This window comes from Sparassis crispa, assembly GCF_003851025.1.
Source record: "Sparassis crispa DNA, contig_000003F, whole genome shotgun sequence".
NCBI classification, from domain to species: Eukaryota; Fungi; Basidiomycota; class Agaricomycetes; order Polyporales; family Sparassidaceae; genus Sparassis; species Sparassis crispa.
In genome coordinates this window covers 3,234,694-3,254,497 of record NW_020939750.1, presented here as the reverse complement: position 1 = coordinate 3,254,497, position 19,804 = coordinate 3,234,694, and the positions used below count along the sequence as shown (strand labels likewise).

Here is a 19,804-nt window from a genome sequence, read left to right as displayed (position 1 = left end):
GCGTAGAAGCGACGACCCACCTGCTGCCAATTTCTAGTCAGACTTGCTGGAGCTGGGGGGTTGCTTTGGGTCGACGTCGATGACTCGGCGTCTCATTGCTGTGAAGGTTTGATATAGGACCATTGGTCTCGAGCGCAAGCTAGTTGCCGAGTATCCTCGTCAGCTCGCCCTTGGAAGCAACGCCAAACCACAGCATTTCGACATATCACAACGTAAGGCAGGGTAGTGATATGTTATGAGTGCGCAAGTATGCCGATTTGACGCGTCAGTTCGTGAAATGCTGCTACACTAGCGCTCCCTCCAGCAATGCACGAGTCAATTCCGAGCCTCAGGCCTCAGGCTTGAGTTGCGCAAAAGCACAACCCAACATCGATCAGCGGTCTCCACTAATATAACTAATAACACTAGGGAATAAATGTTGACCATAAGTATCCGGACAAGGCGAACACGTCGAGCCACCGTCAGCCGAGCTCCATGTCGTCCCCCCGTGCTCTCGCTTTCCCCTTGTTAAGCCGTGAATCTGGGTCGCTCACCGGGAGGGTTGGGCCCAATCGCAGGGTTAAACCCGAGCCGGAAGAAGACGCAGAGGCAGGTGGGCGCTCCAACAGCTCCCCGATCTCTTCCTCGATCCCCTCGTAGATGCTGGTCTTCGGCAGACTCCAGATGCGCCCAGGACTGTCCCGTTGCTTCTCATCGAACACCCCGCCGATAGTATCGACCCACTGCCGCCGCGTCTGCACCAGTCGCTTCAGCTGTTCTGGTACGACCAAGTGGTTCTCTTCGTCCGGCCCCAAGCCGATCGCAGCAGGACACGGAGGCAACGAGGCAACGCCACCGGTGGCGCCATTGACCGCGCCATTGGGCTCGCCAGGCTTCTTCTTCTTCTTGTTCGCTTTGGGGCCGTCTTTCCTCTGCAGTTTGGTATAGAAAGTCGTTATATTCTTGTCGAGAGAATCGCGAAGCTCGAGGTATTCCTGGTAGCCCAGGCGATCTCGCCCAATGTCTACTAAACGAGCCTTCCGCGCCTTGTTAGTGGCAAAAACTGTCCGCAATTCGCGTTGAGCATGTCTAAGAGCCGTGGCAATGGGATCATCCACCGCTTCGGCGAAATCGGGCTGTACGCGAATAATAACTAAGTGAGAAATACCGGTGCAACTAGCGGTCAAAAGAGACTTACGACTTCGTTGATTAAGCCGTGAAATCGCAATACGTTCTTGACACGGTCCTCCAAGTCCGCTACGTTGAGTTTGTCTCGGGCGGCGGCAGCAGCGGCGCCGTTTGTCCCTGGCCGACCTTCCATGGCCTCCTCTGCTGCCTTGACGCCCTTCCACTCGGTCGCATTCTGCATCGGTATAAGGGCGCTGACGACCCGCTCCGTCAAAGGCCCGTGTGACCTCTCCTCCGTGAGCAGATCTGTCTCCATCAGCGTTGATGGTTCCCACCGTGGCAGCGTCGATGACGAGGCAGCGTTAGATACAGGGCGTGTCGCAGCTGTGCCAGGAAGAGGGCCACCATACTGTTTAATATCTTCTTCCTCCCATACTTCCGAATAATGTCGACCGAGCTTCGGCATCACGAACGGCTCCATCTCGTCGCCATTGAACTCGAGGAAGCCGATATCTTCCTCCTTGATCCCGCGAATCCAGGGCTCGATGCTGGTGTAGAACGTGCTCACGAGCACTTGCGAGGGCTGTTTGGACTTGCTGAAGTCTTCCATGACATCTGTGGGCTTGCTGGGCCCCGGTATTGGTGGAGGTGCCACCGGCGGACGGGGGGGGAGAAGTGACATTGGAGCAGGCACGGCAAAATCTGGTCCAGCGGGGGGCTGCCAGACAGGATGTTCAGACTCAATCTGCACGCCACGCATAATACACCTACTTTGCTTGACTGATGTGGGGGTGGATTTTGGGCCTTCGATGTTTTCGGTGGTGGTGGGTGTGGATATGGTGGAGGATGTGGGTGCGTGTGTGGAGGCAATGGTGACGGTTTTCGCATTTTCTGCGGTTCTGTGTGGCGATATGGCTGTGAGCAGTAGAACTATAGGTTTGGCGATAACATGCTGACCTAGTTCTGCATCGCTAAGCTCATCGCGTTTGCGCTTCTTCTTCTTCTGCTTCTTTAGGTCATCTGGCATTCTAGATAATGCATGAGCACTTCTAGGGGAGCGTGTAGATGGAGGATGATACTCACAACTTCCGGGAATCGAGCGAGGGAGTGGTGCTCTGTGATATCGGGGTAACGGGTACAGAAGGCAGCCTAGATCGTGACGGAGGAGCTTGGGGTTGTGCGGAGAGTCTCGCCTCGTCGCCATTAGGAAGAGGTGTGACTGCAGACAGGTTCAAGGGACAGGTCGTTCAAAGGTCCAAGTGGCCACGGAACGTCCAAATGGCATAGCAAGCCGGGTGGCAAACATGGAAAAGAATGTCCAATCAATGTATAGGTAGGTGTGGGACCAGAGCACCACGCGCAAACCCGCGAACAGCGTGCAGGATACCAAGAATCGGCGGAATGGCGCAAAGGTAGAATGAACGGTTCAAACCCGAAACATTCAGCACAATAATATTTCGTTAAGTATAGCAGATACGCACAGCCTCGCTCTCGCTTCACTTTCTCGACTGCTTTCGCCTTTCCCTTCTCTCTCTCTTTCAGGCGCCTCATAGACTCTTCAATGGTCTTCAGGTCCTCCCCAGCCTTCCTCGCCCTCTCAAGTGTCCTCTGCTTGAGGAGAGTAAGCTCAGTATGCAGTGCCTCGAGTTCATCGGTGGGTGGAACCGTTTCTGGAGGTGACTTGAAGAGGACCGAGTGGATGGTCGGTGGAGGGTCGTACGGAGACACGATGGACGACATGGTCCAAACACGGGCGAATCCGGACAAAGTCTGCCGCGGACCACGAGCGCAAGCGGTATCACCAGTCGCAGCGAGCCAGACGAAGCCAGTGGCGGCCTACTCGGTGCGCTGGACGAGATTCGGAGTGTGGAGAACGTCGCGAACGATGTACAGATGGGCGCTTATTGGCCGCAACGCCGATTCCTGGTTTTTCCCACGAATTCTTTGTCCAGATATTGTTACATTGTGTCACAAGTGTTTGTCACGTTCCAGGCTTTCCGGCCCGAGCCACCAGATTGAATATTCAAAGAAACACTCAGTCCTCGATGCAGCAGCTTGACGTTGGCTATTCAGCGAGTTTGCAACGCCACTTGGTACACATACTGGAGGCACAGGACCTCGGTTTGAGGCGCTTGGCACACGATCAATCTGTTTTGGTCGATTCCCGAATTTCTAAACTGTGCAGAGTCAGAGGCTCAGAAGCGTGCCAGTTTGATACCGTATAGGCCGACATTAGAACAATCAAGTGTTATATACCACGAGTACTTACCAGTGCCTCGCATATCATATATATCGACGTATGTTGCGCATTTAGCGCGCGCGTGCGGCTCAAACTCAACGTGTAGACCACACAGGTGAAATTCAAGTTGATTGATATACTCATGAAGAGATCTACTGCACAAACTAGGCAGAACTATATGATCATCTCTGGACTGCAGCAACAGCGACAGAGCACTACGAATAGTACCTACTCCACAGCTGTCTTTGTCTTCTTGGATTTTTTGGGACTGTCTCCGTTGCCTTTTCGTTTCTTCGTCGTCCCTTCCACCTTCTCTGTGTGAGCAGCCTTTTTGGGCTTGCTCGGCTTGACAGGAATATCCTCGTCCGCCGGTTCTTCTCCTAGTATCTGCTCCACCTGGTCAACATCCATGGCCTCCGGAGAATCTGCATTCCGAGCGAGCGAACCGAGCGGCATGAAACGATGCTTTAATATCGCTTTGGGATAGCGCGGTCGTGGAGGGTTTTTGTACACAGACGAAGATGTATTCGAGTCTGAAGAAGGATCGGGCGTTGGTAGAGCTGGCTTTGCGGAAACGATGAGACGGCGTGTAACGGGCTTCGGGGCTGTTAACTCTACTTCAGGAAGGTGAACGAGGAGGCAACTAAGTGATGTTCACCTTGATAGAGCTTCCCACCTTTCCTTGGCCTGGGCAAGAGGCATGAAAATTCTTTCAGTTCCTCCCCACCAATGCCCTCAATCTCGTCGTCCCCAAGGGACCATACGTCGTATGATGTGTGTTTCCTGTCGATACTGCCTATCCGCGTAGTCTTTGAGGATGACGGCACATCAAGCTTAATGTCCTGCAGGTACTTCGGCTTCATCTGTGATGCCTTTAGCACGTAATGAGTAGCAGTCCAAGAGCACGCATACCCCGTCCGGCACCCGAATCAGCCACAATTCGACATTATCATCATCATTAATCGCATCCCAGTCAAACTCTCCAGAATCCACACCGTGATTCATGAGGACTGCACCCTTGGGAGGCTTGAATGCCCAGTCTGGGTCGGTTCCCTCGTTCTTTCCGGCGTCGACCTTGGAGTGTTTGCTCGTTTTTTTAGCCTTGTCCTTGGATGATTTCTTGGTGCTTTTGACGACAACCTCGGGCTCTAGAGAAGACTCTGAGTTACTCATGATCTGAATGATTCTTGGTTACAGCCTGAGTGAAGTTCGGAATCTCCTCGCAACGTGAGCTTGTTATGGCGGGACGTGATCAGGCGCCCAAGGTACTCTCGGTCACCCGGACCGACTTCCGAGTCACGACACGTAGTAGAGTCTGTTACAGACCAGTGGGTACAAACTTCAAAGTATGTTTGATAATATCTATCTCTACACCGCAGTCTACGAGGTATATCTATACACAAATTCTGCGTCTAAGTGCGGCCTAAGACTGTCCCCCACGAAGCAGGAGCTCCACAAATTGAACGACCCATCCCTTCAAACGACAGGATTGATATCCTGCGACAGCACATACCGGTAGCGCACATTGCCCTTCTTGACGTTCTCGACTGCCGTCTTCGCCTAACTCATAGGTAGCTCCTGAATCCAGGGCTTCACCCCTTTCTCCGCCGCGAGCTTGAGCATGTCATTGCAGTCAACCTTCGAGCCGAGGTGCGAGCCGCTGAAGAACGCGCCGTTGAAGCAGAGGCTCATGGCGTGCATGGGGGGAAGCAAGTTGTCTGCGTCCGGAACTCCGACGTTGACAAGCTTGCCAAATACGCGAAGCATGGATGTGTACGTTTGTAGCGGCCTGTCAGGGCTGAAGTTGTCGAGTGTGGTGACGATGAGGTCGAGTTCACCATAAAGGGGCTCGTGGAAGTCCTGTGTTCACCGCGACGGCGTGAGATATGCCTCATGCATAAGAGACGAGAAACATACACTAGCCCCAGTATCGATGACATGGTCAGCGCCCATCTTTTTCGCATCTTCTATTTTGCTCGGGCTGTGCGTGAACGCATAAACTCCCGCACCCAGTGCTTTCGCGAATAGGATGCCGTAATGTCCGAGGCCACCAATACCGACGATACCGACCTTTTTGCCAGGGCCGGCACCGTTTAGCTTCAGCGGCGCAAACATGGTAAGACCAGCGCACAGCATTGACGCAGCATAGCGAGACTCAAGAGCGTCAGGGATCGCGAAGACAAATTGCTGGTGGGCACGGATTGCTGTCGAGTAGCCACCTTGCGTAGCAACTCCGTCGGGATAGGACGCATTCTGCGAGGAACGTTAACAGAAACGTCGCGGAACAGGCAGCTAATGGACGCACATATGTGTAAATGATCTCGCGACAGTAGTTCTCCTGGTCATGCTTGCATCGCTGGCATTTCATGCAGCTGCCGATCTGAGCACCGATACCGACACGCTCGCCAGGCTTGAACTCGGTGACGTTGGAGCCCACCCGGATGACAACACCAACGATTTCGTGGCCAACAATCAACGGCAGGTTGGTAGTCTCACCCCAACCCTGCGACAGTGTGTGGACGTCTGAATCGCAGACGCCGCAGTGGGTAATCCGGAGCTCGACGTCGTCCTCCAGGAAGGTTTTGGGCTTGAACTCAACGACTTTGAGATCGCTCCATTTCTTCGTATCTGCCGGTGTCGGCGAGAAGGGTGTTGAGCGCTCCAAGTCTGTTACCCAGGAAGTTTGGCACGCTCACCGGTCAATGCGTAACCCTTGAACTCGACGGCAGACATTGTAGCAGTTGGGAAGGGTCGGAAGGGCTTTGAGTGATTTTCTGATCCTTTGTCCGACACTAGATAATACAGTGCTTACGACGATCTGATAACTGAACAGCAGCGGCTCGAGTCCGTCGGCGTGCCAATTAACGTCATTCTTCGGATGGGTCATTCCGCATGGACTCCTTGGAGCATTTTACAACTGCACCTGCTGAGTAAGGCGGCCGTAGTTATACATTGCACGTAAGTTGGGGAACACTCTTCTTTGATTCTTGCGCCTGGACTGCTGCTTACAACCGGCATTCGTCAATTAGCATGTGCCGAATCCTCTCATCCGTCCTTCTTACCAATCCGTGTGTGAAGATAAGACACACTGCACCAGTGACGACTCTGTCCACCTGTGCTGACATATATCGGGCCATGCCCCAACGGATACCGCGAGAAAAGGGACGAACCGTTACTTGCTGGCGCATCAGAATATGCTTCCCTAGAAACAGCGATGGATGGCTGTTGAACTTCGATAACGAATCAACGGCCTGTCGCAAACCTGGAAGTGCAATCACTGACTGATAAAGCCTCCGAAGAGCGGCCACTGAGTAGACCGGAGAGCGAGAAGTTGAGCGAGAGTGTCAGAAACCATGAGCAGCTAGTCTCAGACCTGGATGGGCTCCCTTTTGGGGTGTCCCTGAGGGTCGACCGCAATCCACCCGGAAAGACAGTTGGCATCTTCTTGCGCAGGCGGAGAAGTGAGTTTCTTCGTGATCAACGTTAACTTGAACAGTGGAGGAAACTTGAAGCAGATGGAATTATTCCAGACTTTTGCCGGAATGCATACGTCATACCATGCAGTACTGCCACTGGTGATCTTGATTGACGCAGATATTGTCGTCGAGATACAGGATCGGCGATGATGTTACGAACTTGACATAGCTGACAGTGATGATGCATTGATGAGCTACACGACGGCATGTATGTGTACAACAATCGAAGGCATGCGATACAAACGAAAATCCGTGGTCCGAAGTTCCGACAACCCAGAGTTAATCGCGAAAACAATCAAAGATTACATAGGACGTGAGGGTCAATCCAAACTCTCCTTGAATTTCGTCCCAATTCCGAACGTCCTGCAGGTACTTTGGCTCCATCTGTGATGCCTTTAGCACGTAATGAGTAGCAGTCCAAGAGCAGGCTCTGGACTGAAAGATTCGTGGTTACAGCCTGAGTGAGGTTCGGAACTACTGAAGTCTCCTCGCAAACCAGGCTCCTAGAACCAGCCGTCGCTATAGCGTTCTCGCTCCTTTATCATATGTTTTGAGAGATCATGTGATATATATATTTTATGAGACTTACCCGATTGAGCGAGAAAATAGCCGAACAAGAGGAGGAGAACACTATAGGACGGCTGGCCTACGGACGAGGTCAGGCGCCCAAGGTGCTCTCGGCGACCTGGGCCGAAACACTGTCACGACACGTAGTGACTGGGTACAAGGTACGACGTTTGATGATATCCATCTCAACATTCTACACCGCAGTCTACGAGATATATTTATACACAATTCTGCGTCTAAGTGCGGCCTAAGACTGTCCCCCACGAAGCAGGAGCTCCACAAATTGAACGACCCATCCCCTCAAATGACAGGATTGATATCCTGCGACAGCACATACCGGTAGCGCACATTGCCCTTCTTGACGTTCTCGACTGCCGTCTTCGCCTGACTCATAGGTAGCTCCTGAATCCAGGGCTTCACCCCTTTCTCCGCCGCGAGCTTGAGCATGTCATTGCAGTCGACTTTCGAGCCGAGGTGCGAGCCGCTGAAGAACGCGCCGTTGAAGCAGAGGCTCATGGCGTGCATGGGGGGAAGCAAGTTGTCTGCGTCCGGAACGCCGACGTTGACAAGCTTGCCAAATACGCGAAGCATGGATGTGTACGTTTGTAGCGGCCTGTCAGGGCTGAAGTTGTCGAGTGTGGTGACGATGAGGTCGAGTTCGCCATAAAGGGGCTCGTGAAAGTCCTGTAGTCACAGCGACGGCGTGAGATATGCCTCATGCATAAGAGACCAGAAAACATACGCTGGCTCCAGTATCGATGACATGGTCAGCGCCCATCTTTTTCGCATCTTCTATTTTGCTCGGGCTGTGAGTGAACGCATAAACTTCCGCACCCAGTGCCTTCGCGAATAGAATGCCGTAATGTCCGAGGCCACCAATACCGACGATACCGACCTTTTTGCCAGGGCCAGCACCGTTTAGCTTCAGCGGCGCAAACACGGTAAGGCCTGCGCACAACATTGACGCAGCATGGCGAGACTCGAGGGCGTCAGGGATCGCGAAGACGAACTGCTGGTGGGCACGGATTGCTGTCGAGTAGCCACCCTGCGCAGCAACTCCATCGGGGTAGACAGCGTTCTAAGAGGAACATCAACAAAATGTCACAAAAAAGCAGCTCATGGACGCACGTAAGTGTCAATGAGATCACGACAGTAGTTCTCCTGGTCATGCTTGCACCGATTGCATTTCATGCAGCTGCCGATTTGAGCACCAACACCAACGCGATCACCAGGCTTGAACTCAGTGACGTTGGAGCCCACCCGGGTAACAATGCCAGTGATCTCGTGGCCGACGATCAAAGGCAGGTTGGTGGTCTCACCCCAACCCTGCGACAGTGTGTGGACGTCTGAACCGCAGACGCCGCAGTGGGTAATCCGGAGCTCGACGTCGTCCTCTAGGAAGGTTTTGGGCTTGAACTCAACGACTTTGAGATCGCTCCATTTCTTCGGGTCTGCCGATGTGAGCGAGAAGAGCGATGAGATTTTAAAGTTTGTTGCACAGGAGGTTTGGCTCGCTCACCGGTCAACCCATAGCCCTTGAACTCGACGGCAGACATTGTAGCGGATGGGAAAGGTTGGAAGGGTCTTTGGACGATTTTTCCATCCTTTGTCCGCCACTATAAATAATACGGTGCTTACTACGATCTGATAACAGCAGCAGTCCGAGTCTGTCGGCGCGCCATCTAACGGAGCCGCCTTTCGGATGGGTCGTTCCGCAGGAAGTCGGTGCATTTTGGTAATGCACTGAGCAAGGTGGCCGTGGCCAGTCGGCAATGCTCTGCACGTAAGTTGGGAACAGTCTTTTTGCGCCTGGGCCGCTGCTCACAATTGGCGGCCTTCCTCAAGCATGTGCCAATCCTACCTTCTCGCCAATGCGTGCGTGAAGATTGTGACACTTGAGCACCAGGACCTTATCCATCAGTGCTTAGTTATCTCGGACGAATGTCCCAGCGAATACTGCGAGAAGAGAGGACCCTCGATAATACCCAAAAGATCGTCGCCAAAACCCCCGGATTTTGGAGTTTTCTGTCCGGACTATCCAAAACGTGGGAAACGCCTCTTCCTCGCGGCAGAGACCTTGCTTACGAAATTTGCCACCGCACAGAGTCAAACTTGAGATCTTGAGACTTTGCAAGCAGAGTCGGGACTTGTCGTGCAGGTTTCAGACACACCGAAGGATCCGGGGAGTCGAAAAGTGGGCGATAGGTGCCTTTGATTTTAGGTAATTTGGCCCTATTTTCAGCTGTTTTCGGCTTTTCCCGGCCATTTTTCGGCCATTTCCTCTCCCGCGCATGGCGACGGCTGGGTGTCCTGAGAAGAGGTGCGAACGTCGCCGCATGCCAGAGTAGAAGTGCCCACCCCACAATAGAAGCTGTGGATGAGTCAACGGCGCGGCAAACCTGGAAGTGCAATCACTGACCGATAAAGCCTCCGAAGGGTTGGCCACTGAACCGTCCGACTTCGAGAACGTCGGTGTCGGAAACCATGGGCAGGTAAGTAGGAGCTTTCGGATTAGCCGGCCCGACAGTTGTTCGTCAGTATCTTCAAAGGCAGTCCACCCAGAATTGTAGAGAGAATTGACATCTTCGTGCGCAGGCAGGCTTCTTCGTGATGAACCTAGTGGCAGAAGATGGTACTTCCGGAGTTTTGCCGGGATATATCTCACGCCATACATATGCATTGAAAAACACAATATTATTTGCAGTAGCGATTTTGATTGACTTGCACGCAGATATTCCATCACAAAAGATCAGCGAGGATGTGACGAAACTTGACATAGCTGATAGCCTACAGTGATGACGTGCTACAACGATGGCATGTCTGTGTACAACAATCGAAGGGCATACGATACAAAGATCCTTAGTCCGAAGTTCCAACCACCGAGAGCTAATCACGAAAACAATCAAAGAATAAAACAGTACATGTTAAGGTCAATCCAAGCTCTCCTTGAATTTCGTCCCACTTCCGAACTTGCGCACCGACCCGACGCTCGCAGGCAATGAGCTAGATGGTACGGAAAACTGCGCATCAACCTGAGGTGTCGCCCTTACCTCCAATTTGGCATCCTCCACGGTTGTCGGCGGCGAGGAGAAAGGATCGACATAAGTCGGCTCCGGCATGGAGATCGAAGGAGCCGAGGGCGTAAAATGTTCGTCGCGGAAGGCCTGAGGAGCAGCAGAGAGCTCAACGGACTCTGCGCTCATGTCTTCCGCGATGTAAGGGGCTTCAAACACGGTGTCCTTCCTTTCTCTCAGGTCTTGTCTGCGACCTGACGCGAAGCGCTCGTCCGCCGCATCCCACTCCTCGTCATCGGCCGCTCTCACCCATCCCGCACCCTTCTTGCTACCAAACCACCTCGCAAACCGGGCTCGCATGCCAGGTGGACCTAGGGGAGCCTTGTACAGGCTCGATCCACGTTGGCGCGCTTCCGCCTGCCGCAACCGGCGTTCATGAGAGGTGGGACTGTGGTTACGCAGAAGGAAAAAGACACCGATACAGCAGATGAGGAATACGGCGGCTAGAACGACCACAAGCGCGATGAAACCTGCAGAGGAGCCCCCGATCTCGGGTATTTGCAACTCAGTGTTGGGCTGGGCTGTCTAAACACATAACACCGCCGATGAGAAAGCCATAGCTCCCTGACGAAACAAAGTATAGACAACTCACTACAACAGGTCCCGGTGCAGTGGAGGGTAAGTCTCGCTTCGCAAACGTTCCCTGCAGTACTCGGTGCAGGTTGAAATTGATTCGTGGGGGTGAGCCGGCCGCAGGCAGCATTGTGGATGCAGAGATTGATGGTAGCATTAAGCAGATGAATTAGAGTATGAGATTCGTGTGGAGTAGTGACTTGGGACAGTGCAATGTATACAAGGGCAAGGTATGTCCAGACTGCGGTCGCCCCACGCGCGTCTAGACCATCACTGCGGACGTCGGGAACTTTCAAAAGTGGTGCTTCCGGTCCTACTTATTTGGGTCTATTTATCCGAATTCGGAAAGGGCTCTAGTTTGACGGTCGCCAGCTGCGTTGTCCGACTCGTGTTTCAGAGTTTGACGTATCATGTCAATCGTCGATTGTGCACATCAACTTCTTCCCCGCAAAACGCTCGTCGAAAGCAGTCGGAGAAGCAGACGCAGGAGACATGGATGATGCCGCCTCAAACGTGAGTCGACGTATATTCTGCAGGCTCCTTTTCAAGTGAACCATCGTCGCAGACGTTATTGGCCCCGTTCAGCGAAATACCCGGTGCAATGCAATTTTCTATCGAGAACGCGAAGTGAAAATACGTACATGGAAGTGAGTAAGGTATGGATACGTTCGTGGCTCAACTATACTACATCACGAGTGTTCTATCACCGCCATGAACTTCCTAGTATTCTAATGCTACAGAAGACAAATCATAGAGGAATGCGGTCGTCGTGCGTCATCAAAGAAACTCTGCATAAGTACGTGACCTAGCTATGGGAACAGTCCAGGCGTGACATAAGGGAATTCAAGATCTGCGAAAGGAGACGTGCAATAGGTCATTGGCTCAATGCCGTGGTCGGTGAGCCCCATGGTATACGCAGCAAGCTGCGGGTTGGTGTTGACCCCGCTGTAGACGCCATTACTCGCGGTACTGCTGCCTTCCACGAACAGCGTCTCCTGGGTCTGCGTCGCGGGATATGCAGACGCGTTGGAGGAACCGTAAGAAGGAGGAACGTACTCGCCCTGCACATGCTGGGGGAAATCTGCGCCGCGCGGTGTACGGTCGAGGTCAATATCCGGCACGGATATCCTGAGGTCACTTAAAGACGCCGTAGGTATCTGCTCTTGGTCCTGTTTCAAGTCCCAAGGCGCTGCATTCTCCGCTGCAAGAAGTGAAGAGGTAGACATCGACGTTTGTGGAGATGGGAAAAATGGAGTTGAATTCTGCTCGACCGTTATGGTCGGAACGGTCGGGCCATCCCAATCGGCGAGTGTGGATGTGACGACAGTAAGTGGTGAAGGAAGACTGCTCACTGTGGCGGAGCGCTGACGGCGGTGATACAGAGGGTCCGACTCCTGCGGAAGCTGAGTCGGTTTGAGCGGATAGGAAGATGGGCCCGCAAACATGCTTGTCGCAGCATACTCCGGTGACTACAGACATTGTTGTTAATGTCGTGAGTAAGTTTCGACGGGCTTTAGCACCGGGCCACTCACCAAGCTCGTAGACATGTCTAAGCTGAGCTGGTCTAATAGCGCAGTTTCCGATGGCGTCAGCCCAGGTACCGATTCGCACATGGCGGGAGTCATGCCGTTCCCTCCAGTGTCCGAGTAACGATCTCTGGACCCAGTGGCGCCCACCCCTGCATATGGCGAAAAACCCAGGTCCGCAGAGGACCACGGCGAGCTGTCCATGCTGCTTGACAAAGTAAGACATGGCGCAGACGCGCTGGATGATGGCAGCAGGAAGAACGGGTACAGAGTCATATCTTCTGCAGGCGGCAGGATGGAGGAAAAATCAAACGATTTTGTATCCGATGGGCTGTCGGAACCGAGCGGGGTATCTACCGGCTCTGGAGAAGAGGAGTTCATGCTGGGAGGACTGGGACAATCTCCAGATAAGTCGGACTCAGAGTCTCTTTGGGAGCCGCTGGCTGCGCGACGCATGAACGACTCCACCACCTCTCGTCGGGAGATCGTCCCACCATCGGATGCACCCTTCTGGCGTCTTCGTGGTCTGTACTTGTAATCCGGGTACTTCTTCCCATGCTCTAGACGCTCCTGCTCAGCGCGCCACTTGTACGGTGCCTTCTCCTCTGTAGTGAGTTCACCCCAGGCCTCCGCCGCACGTTTCGAAAGCGATTTCTCGGAAGTAGGCGGTGACTCGCCATCTTCATGCGTCTGTGCGTAATTTTTCGAGTACTCCGCACGGAATATGATGAAGGCGTTTGGTGGCCGCGGTACCCAAGAAGGATCTCGCTCGAGATTACGCAAAGCGCGTCGCTCGGAAGAAGCACTGGTGTACACAGTCGGCCGTCGTGGCGCGTCGCTGGAATGAGGTCTGCGCTGAGGAATGGCGAGGTGAAGCTGCATATTTCTGCTGTGTGGCACCGAGTATTGGGGTAAAGCGACAAACGAGTGGCGCGTTTCGCCTGTAGGGTCACTCCGATGGTATGCTGGCGTTGTGCCACGCCGGTTACCGTTAGAATGTGGCAAGCAGTCGATTGGTTCTGTTTTAGACTGTAGAGACGACATGGCCGACCGCTGGACGCCAGTGGCCGTCAGGTAAAGAATGAGGATGAGGTAGGAAGGGGCCCGCACAAGACCACACAAATAAGTCGAAGCTTTACATCAGTTAACAAACGATCAGAAAGCATAATCTGAAAGGGGAATGCCTTCACCCATTGAGTCACTCCGACAGTAATTGTCTGGTGAACGGTCTAGCGGCAGCTGCATTTCATTCGGGATTCAAATGCCACGTGTTCGCAAGCCCCGATTGAGATCAGTCCCCTCCGCGGATGAGATCTGATCTTTACGAATCGGCCACACGAGGCTATTAAACGCTCTGGGCACCCCGACGATAAGTCCGCTCTGCGGCAACACGGCATGCTCGCCAAACTTCCTTGCCATTGTTTAGCTATGCCCTGAGCTATCACGGGTAATTGTTATGCTATGCGAACTCCCTTGTTGCCCTTCATCACAGTGCTGGCGACTTTGTTGTCTCTTCCCTAGGAGCACATACACTGTATGCAATGGCAGGAGTTGAATGTCTCGGACTAGACAGGACAGAAAACTTGGAGATTGTGTGCACCGTTTATTATTTTTATGCTGCAATGGATTTGACCGACGACGTATCATGATCTCTCGTTTACACATCTGATCGCGAGTTTTCGTACAAGTGCTACTCCCTGGTCTCGCCTGGCCTGCCGCGAATGGTGTCCTCTGACACCCCCGGCGGTACGCTTGCAGTAGGGTGGTGCCTGCCTATTGGGCCCTCAATGAAGACACGTTCTTGTTCGCTTACTAAGGCTGATCAGCAAGGATCCATCTAGATGTAGTTGGCGGGCCGCTGTCGGCGGAGACCTCTTTCGCTCTTGCAGGGAGGAAGGCCACATGTTACAACGCTCGCGGGAGTGACCATTAACTTCACGTTGAGAGTGAGTTTGCCGCAGCTCGAAAGTAGGAGTCCTATGCCTTGCGTGTGAGTTTTAACAGAAAAACGTCGATTGTGCGTCGCCCAAGAATCGGAGGTAGCGGATGTCAGAGCGAATTCAGAGAACTCTCTTAATCGACGGTCAGAACACTGTTCCGGTTAAAGCCTTTAAAACTGTTATGCTGCTGCATTTATGGTGATGTTCCCCACATGTCCAGAAAGTGTCGGCAAAGTGGTAGCTGAGATATCCGATTATGGCCCGTATCGAGGTCGCCTTGAGTGGCTAAAAACAGCTTCCGTTTTGCCGAAACCGGAAGAGATTCCACCGGGTGTATCAACTGACTGAAAACTTGGTCGAGAGATATGTGAAGAGGAAAGGCTGGAAGCTAGTGTTTCATTGTGTGACCTTGAGAGTGCTAGATATCTAGTTCTGTCGACTTCGAGACGGATAAATGGTAAGTGCGCAAGAGGGTCCAAATGCATGCATGATCCATGTGCAGAGCCAGGACGGGTACCTGTGCGTGGGCGATTCACTCTCCGGTAGCTCCGGAAATCAGTGCTTGTAATTATGCCAGTTATCCGACGCGCCACGTCCTCGTCACACAGAACAGTCTGCCAAGAAGTCCATAATAGCTTCGACTCGGCGATAGTAAGTGGCCAAGAGCGGTAGAGAGAGCTTGCCGTGGGTTCTTCGGATTTTGGAACTCGAGATAAGAGGAGTTTGACGAACCCATCAGTGGCGCAGACGGGTCCGAACTCAGTCCGTGAGGTGCGCATCTGAGATGCTCCAGATAATGATCTTAGGGTCTCAGCCCAAGAGGTCAATCATCGACGGGGAGGCTTACTCAAGGTCATGCGCCGAAGGCTGGTATTCGAAGAGTGTCAGAGATACCACAACGAAGTCAACGAATAGTTGGTGGAATGTGCTGTGAGTGGTCCTGGTATCGCAGTTTATGGGGGTTTAGATGTGTGCCCTGCAGACAACGATTTCTGAAGGAAGTTTCATTCCTTCATGGAGGCCAACCGAATAATACGCGTATACTCGCCAGGCCGACATGTGATTCAATGCTGACGGTTACAATGTCACGAACATCGACCACACTACGTAGTCGTTCGAAGCTGATACGACATTGAACAGCACATACTTTCGAAAGTACAACTTAGCCGCTCTGGAAGTGTTCAAAGAGGGCAGCCAGTAGGCGCGAAGATCTCGCAAGTAGTTTCTTGTTCCAGATTCCGGCAGGAGTCCTAGGCCTGCCCGAATTTATCGCCTAACAGGGCACAATCGCCAATGAACTGGAAATCGGGGAGTGATCCCCAGGTAGTGTCGGCCCTAAAGTCGACCATATGAGCAGACGACTAAATCGAGAGGAATAGAAGCAACGGAGGGCACATGATAGTATGTGACTTGTGTCCCTCCGAGGCAAGATAGCGGGAGTGGCGCGGCGGTGAACCCCGGGCGCATCATGATCAGGAATCTACAGGTGACATCAACGAAGCGCTACAGAGAACACTCGTGCGGGGGAAATAAGAACAAGCTAGTCCAGAATGGAATGCGTTGTGGTAGGTGGTGTAACTATAAGAACCATAACTTTGACTGGATCGACACTGTCCTGAGGCACACTAGAGTACAAGGATAACCAAGTAAGCAGATGGCTGGTTGATGGTAGATTGATGGCATCTCGCAACAGTCGCTTAGAGCTGCATAGGATCTGACGGAATCCGCTAAGCCGCCTCGGTTGCCCAAAGCAGCCAGACACGGCTAGCCCTCTCGAAAATCGGAAGCACCGCATGCATGAGACATATGCTTACAATCTGAAATATGAATACCCACCTACGTACAACCTTCACCGACGTACAACGATTGGGCGTCTTTCATGGCTACAATGCCTACACCCGGATTGGGCACCAGGATCGCAAGAACCAGATGGTGCCCTGGTAATCGTTCCAGACCAGGAAGGAAGTTCGTAGCCCACGATAGCAGTCGGTCAGTCAGGAGCAACGAGCACGTCCGAAGTGGGAGCGCTTAATGAAACTCGTGTTTCTCCTGGTTTGCGTTGGGTTTGCGCTCGACTCGCGATGAGTTCAACGGCGTAATCGGCCATTTGTGCCCTATTCAGCGTGTGATTTCGAGGTGGTCCACGTTGTTTCGATTTCATCTGGAACTCGAGCACCCGAGCTACGCCCGTGGGTGGGCCGATTCGCTTGGTGCAGGGGCGGCCGTCCATGTTCCAGGTGGAAATGCAAAGCAGGACGCTACTGATGAGAATGATAATAGGGGGCCGCTCGTGCCAAGTGGGCGGAAACCAAGCCGCAGGCCCGGGCGCCGCCCGGTATTGTCCGCGGACAAACGCGGAGGGATGAAAGCGATCACCTACAGCACGGCGATCGCGCATAGCGGGACTCGGACGAAGGCGATCATTGTATACGGTACAATGATCGCCTTCGTCCCGTGGCGGAACTTGTGCAGCACTTTCACGGTTCCGACAGCCTGTGAACTGCTAACTCCACGACAAAGTTCACCGAAATCAGGCAAGAAAAGTAAGCAGGATCACTGGACGCTCCTGCTTCCCTTTATTGCTTATAAATACACAGATTTCATCATCATCCCTTTATTGCTGCCTAGCCCAAGCCTACGTTTATCACCGATGAAATTAAAAAAAAACAGAACGGACCGGCGCAAACAGTTTACCAAAAATATTATATTGCCGGGCTGGCGAAACACCCCTGATCTTCAGAATCACTGCGTCCATGATGTCATAAGCACCGTCCTTCTCTGAGTCCGATCACTGAGCACCTCTGGTGAACGAAAGACAGTGATTGAGATTATAACTTGCGTGGAGGCTCTGGAGTTCTTCACCTTGTTAATCACGGTAATCCGCACAACGAAGCGTCGACCTGCACTGCTGTGGCAGTCACGCTTCCCAGAGCAACCGCCTGGTTGTCCGTCAGCGTGTTCATCGCCTCCTCCGAGAGGTTGAACCCATCTTCGGCTGTGTCGATTGCCAGAACCGTGACGGTAGTATCATCGTACGTCACGTTCCAGCACGTCCCGCACCCAGTTGAATTCCACCCTGGAACAGCGAACGACCCGCCAATGTTTGGGAAATTGGGAAGGGAGCCAAAGGTCGTGTAACCCTTGCTCTCGAGTCCGTTCACGCCGTTAGAACAGGCAACGATATTGAGAGAATTGGTTCCAAGGTCGTATGTGGTGTCATATGTCACTGACACGGCTGTCTGGCCTATGACTGTGGGTACAAGGAGAAGGGATATGACGTGGAAAACATTGGCAAACAGCATCGTTGAAGTGTTCCGGAGAGCTGGCAGTGGTCGGATCGCTTCGGGCACACTTCGAGGTGAGTGGATGAAAAATTTTCGTTTCGACGCTTTATACTGGTCGAGCGCTCCATTCTAGGTGTCGAGATGACTATCCGAAGTCGAGCGCAAGGTCACAAGTGCACACAAGAAACGGGAACCTGATGGCCGCTCGGGAATCCTTGCGGACACCTGTGCGTTTGAGGTAAGGTAGCCTGTCAGATGATAGTGACAGCGCTCACTGTGGTGATGTATGCGAGAACCTCTGTAAGCACATCTCCTGCCCTCCACTGATTCTGACCTTTCGGTTGGTCGGCGAAACCACTCATGACAAGGTCGTAGCAGACATGACTGGAAACACATGATAGGACCAAGACTGCTTCGCGAACTTTGAGACAGAGCCTGAGAGTGGTACGTAGGCCTCGACATGATGCTTGACAGGGAAGGCTTCGCGCCTAGTACACGAGCATTGCTGACCTGCTAAATAGCGCCTGAATAGTCCGATTACTCGCCAAGAGGACGAAAGGTAAGTCCGGTGGGGTGACTGCGGTCATTCTGGACGAGAAGCGTTTTATAGTTGGGCGTGGGCGGCCAGTGAGTGGCCCCGAAACGCCGCTTTGAACATCCTGTAACGGCGAACAACTACTTCCAATATTGTGATAGCCAGAATATCAGCCATAAAGCAAGACAAGGAGAGATGCATGACTAGCACAGTTCGTACGCAAATCATGGATCCATCGCCAGCGAATAATAGTCTGATGCTCGCCGCGCGCCGCAGCGCTTGACAAACAGTACTACATAGCCTACAGCAAAACACGGACGTGCTTATTTTTGTACCGCAGCGAGTTGCTGAGCACTTACTGAGCACTGAGGCATAATCACGACGCGTAGATATCATTCGAGTTCGAAGTACTCAAACATACAGTACTGGTATGCCAATCCTCTACATCGCAAGTCCACAAGATTGTCCAATGCATTGAACGAAACCATGACAACGCAGCGGTAGCAAGAAGTCTAATGTGACCGAACACCATAGTTCACAGGTAAGACTAAGGACCCCACCGACACTGAGTATCGATCAGGACTCCTAGCAGTTTGAATACAAAAATGAGAGGACGTACTCTGCCGTCTTGCCATTCTAGCCCGAGAGCCCACACTGGGACGAGTTGACCTGCACTGCCGTAGCAGTCAACCTACCGATTGCCACCGCCTGGCCGTTTGTCAGCGCATTCATGGCCTCCTCCGACAGGTTGAACCCTTCGGGCGCGGTATCGACCGCGAGAACTGTGATAGTCGTCCCATCGTACGTCAGCTCCCAACACGTCCCGCATCCGGTCGAGTCCCATCCCGTCACGACGTGTGATCCGCCGACGTAGGGGAAGTCGGGGAGCGAGCCAAGGGTGGTGTAACCGTAGTGTTCCAAGCCGTTCGCTCCGTCAGAGCAGGCCAGGTTGCTAAGAGGCTCCGCCGAATTATCGTAGGTCGTATCGTATGAGACAGACACAGACGTCTGCGCGAGGATGGTTGGGGCAAAGAGGAGCGAGAGGGAGGCAATGACGGCGGCGAACTTCATGATGATAGTGAGGCTGGATAGACCTGATGCTTGGAAATGTAAGGAGAAGATGAGGCTAGTGGTCTGAAGCTGAAGACCTATCTTGACGAGCTTTTATACCTTCGGCAGGCCTGATCGTTTCCCAAGTCGTTCGACTTCAGACCGGCCAGAAACGACCCTGACGTACAGCGGGCACTCATTTCCGCATGCATCGCACACCTCGGTTACCACTTGAACACCACGAAGCAGAAGACGTAACAGAGTAGAAATCAACAGAGAACGGGCAAAGAAGCCGTTATGCAGCGCTGTGGGCAGTCAATGCTGTGCTCTGCCGCTTTCAATCGCAAACCGTGATGGCCAACATGTATGGGCATATGCCAATGCACACAACATATACACCAGGTTGTTGAAGTGGACCACGGGTGGACATGGT

At 52.9% G+C, this 19,804-nt stretch overlaps 8 protein-coding genes across 8 annotated transcripts; all 8 read right to left on the bottom strand.

Annotated features, from left to right (window-relative positions):
• Nucleotides 1-461: 461 nt before the first annotated feature.
• Nucleotides 462-2,847, bottom strand: SCP_0411810 (hypothetical protein; the record flags this gene model as incomplete). The annotated part of the gene is made up of 6 exons (XM_027757908.1): nt 462-1,115; nt 1,178-1,825; nt 1,879-2,006; nt 2,065-2,135; nt 2,191-2,326; nt 2,589-2,847. The coding sequence occupies 6 exons, from the start codon at nt 2,845-2,847 to the stop codon at nt 462-464; spliced, it is 1,896 nt and encodes a 631-aa protein (XP_027613709.1).
• Nucleotides 2,848-3,574: 727 nt separating this feature from the next.
• Nucleotides 3,575-4,519, bottom strand: SCP_0411800 (hypothetical protein; the record flags this gene model as incomplete). Its single annotated transcript, XM_027757907.1, has 3 exons — nt 3,575-3,951; nt 4,005-4,209; nt 4,259-4,519. 3 exons carry the CDS (start codon nt 4,517-4,519, stop codon nt 3,575-3,577), a joined length of 843 nt encoding a protein of 280 aa, XP_027613708.1.
• A 387-nt stretch (nt 4,520-4,906) lies between these two features.
• Nucleotides 4,907-6,906, bottom strand: SCP_0411790 (NADP-dependent alcohol dehydrogenase 6; the record flags this gene model as incomplete). Its single annotated transcript, XM_027757906.1, has 11 exons — nt 4,907-5,206; nt 5,264-5,599; nt 5,652-5,974; nt 6,043-6,106; nt 6,159-6,218; nt 6,298-6,350; nt 6,409-6,459; nt 6,517-6,576; nt 6,629-6,653; nt 6,720-6,851; nt 6,904-6,906. 11 exons carry the CDS (start codon nt 6,904-6,906, stop codon nt 4,907-4,909), a joined length of 1,407 nt encoding a protein of 468 aa, XP_027613707.1.
• Nucleotides 6,907-7,689: 783 nt separating this feature from the next.
• Nucleotides 7,690-8,945, bottom strand: SCP_0411780 (NADP-dependent alcohol dehydrogenase 6; the record flags this gene model as incomplete). The annotated part of the gene is made up of 4 exons (XM_027757905.1): nt 7,690-8,073; nt 8,132-8,467; nt 8,518-8,840; nt 8,909-8,945. 4 exons carry the CDS (start codon nt 8,943-8,945, stop codon nt 7,690-7,692), a joined length of 1,080 nt encoding a protein of 359 aa, XP_027613706.1.
• A 1,374-nt stretch (nt 8,946-10,319) lies between these two features.
• Nucleotides 10,320-11,166, bottom strand: SCP_0411770 (hypothetical protein; the record flags this gene model as incomplete). Its single annotated transcript, XM_027757904.1, has 2 exons — nt 10,320-10,988; nt 11,056-11,166. The coding sequence occupies 2 exons, from the start codon at nt 11,164-11,166 to the stop codon at nt 10,320-10,322; spliced, it is 780 nt and encodes a 259-aa protein (XP_027613705.1).
• Nucleotides 11,167-11,845: 679 nt separating this feature from the next.
• SCP_0411760 (predicted protein) lies at nt 11,846-13,444 on the bottom strand (the record flags this gene model as incomplete). The annotated part of the gene is made up of 2 exons (XM_027757903.1): nt 11,846-12,505; nt 12,569-13,444. The coding sequence occupies 2 exons, from the start codon at nt 13,442-13,444 to the stop codon at nt 11,846-11,848; spliced, it is 1,536 nt and encodes a 511-aa protein (XP_027613704.1).
• Nucleotides 13,445-17,372: 3,928 nt separating this feature from the next.
• Nucleotides 17,373-17,804, bottom strand: SCP_0411750 (Allergen Asp f 15; the record flags this gene model as incomplete). The annotated part of the gene is made up of 1 exon (XM_027757902.1): nt 17,373-17,804. The coding sequence occupies one exon, from the start codon at nt 17,802-17,804 to the stop codon at nt 17,373-17,375; it is 432 nt and encodes a 143-aa protein (XP_027613703.1).
• A 1,153-nt stretch (nt 17,805-18,957) lies between these two features.
• On the bottom strand, nt 18,958-19,392 carry SCP_0411740 (Protein SnodProt1; the record flags this gene model as incomplete). Its single annotated transcript, XM_027757901.1, has 1 exon — nt 18,958-19,392. One exon carries the CDS (start codon nt 19,390-19,392, stop codon nt 18,958-18,960), a length of 435 nt encoding a protein of 144 aa, XP_027613702.1.
• Nucleotides 19,393-19,804: the final 412 nt, after the last annotated feature.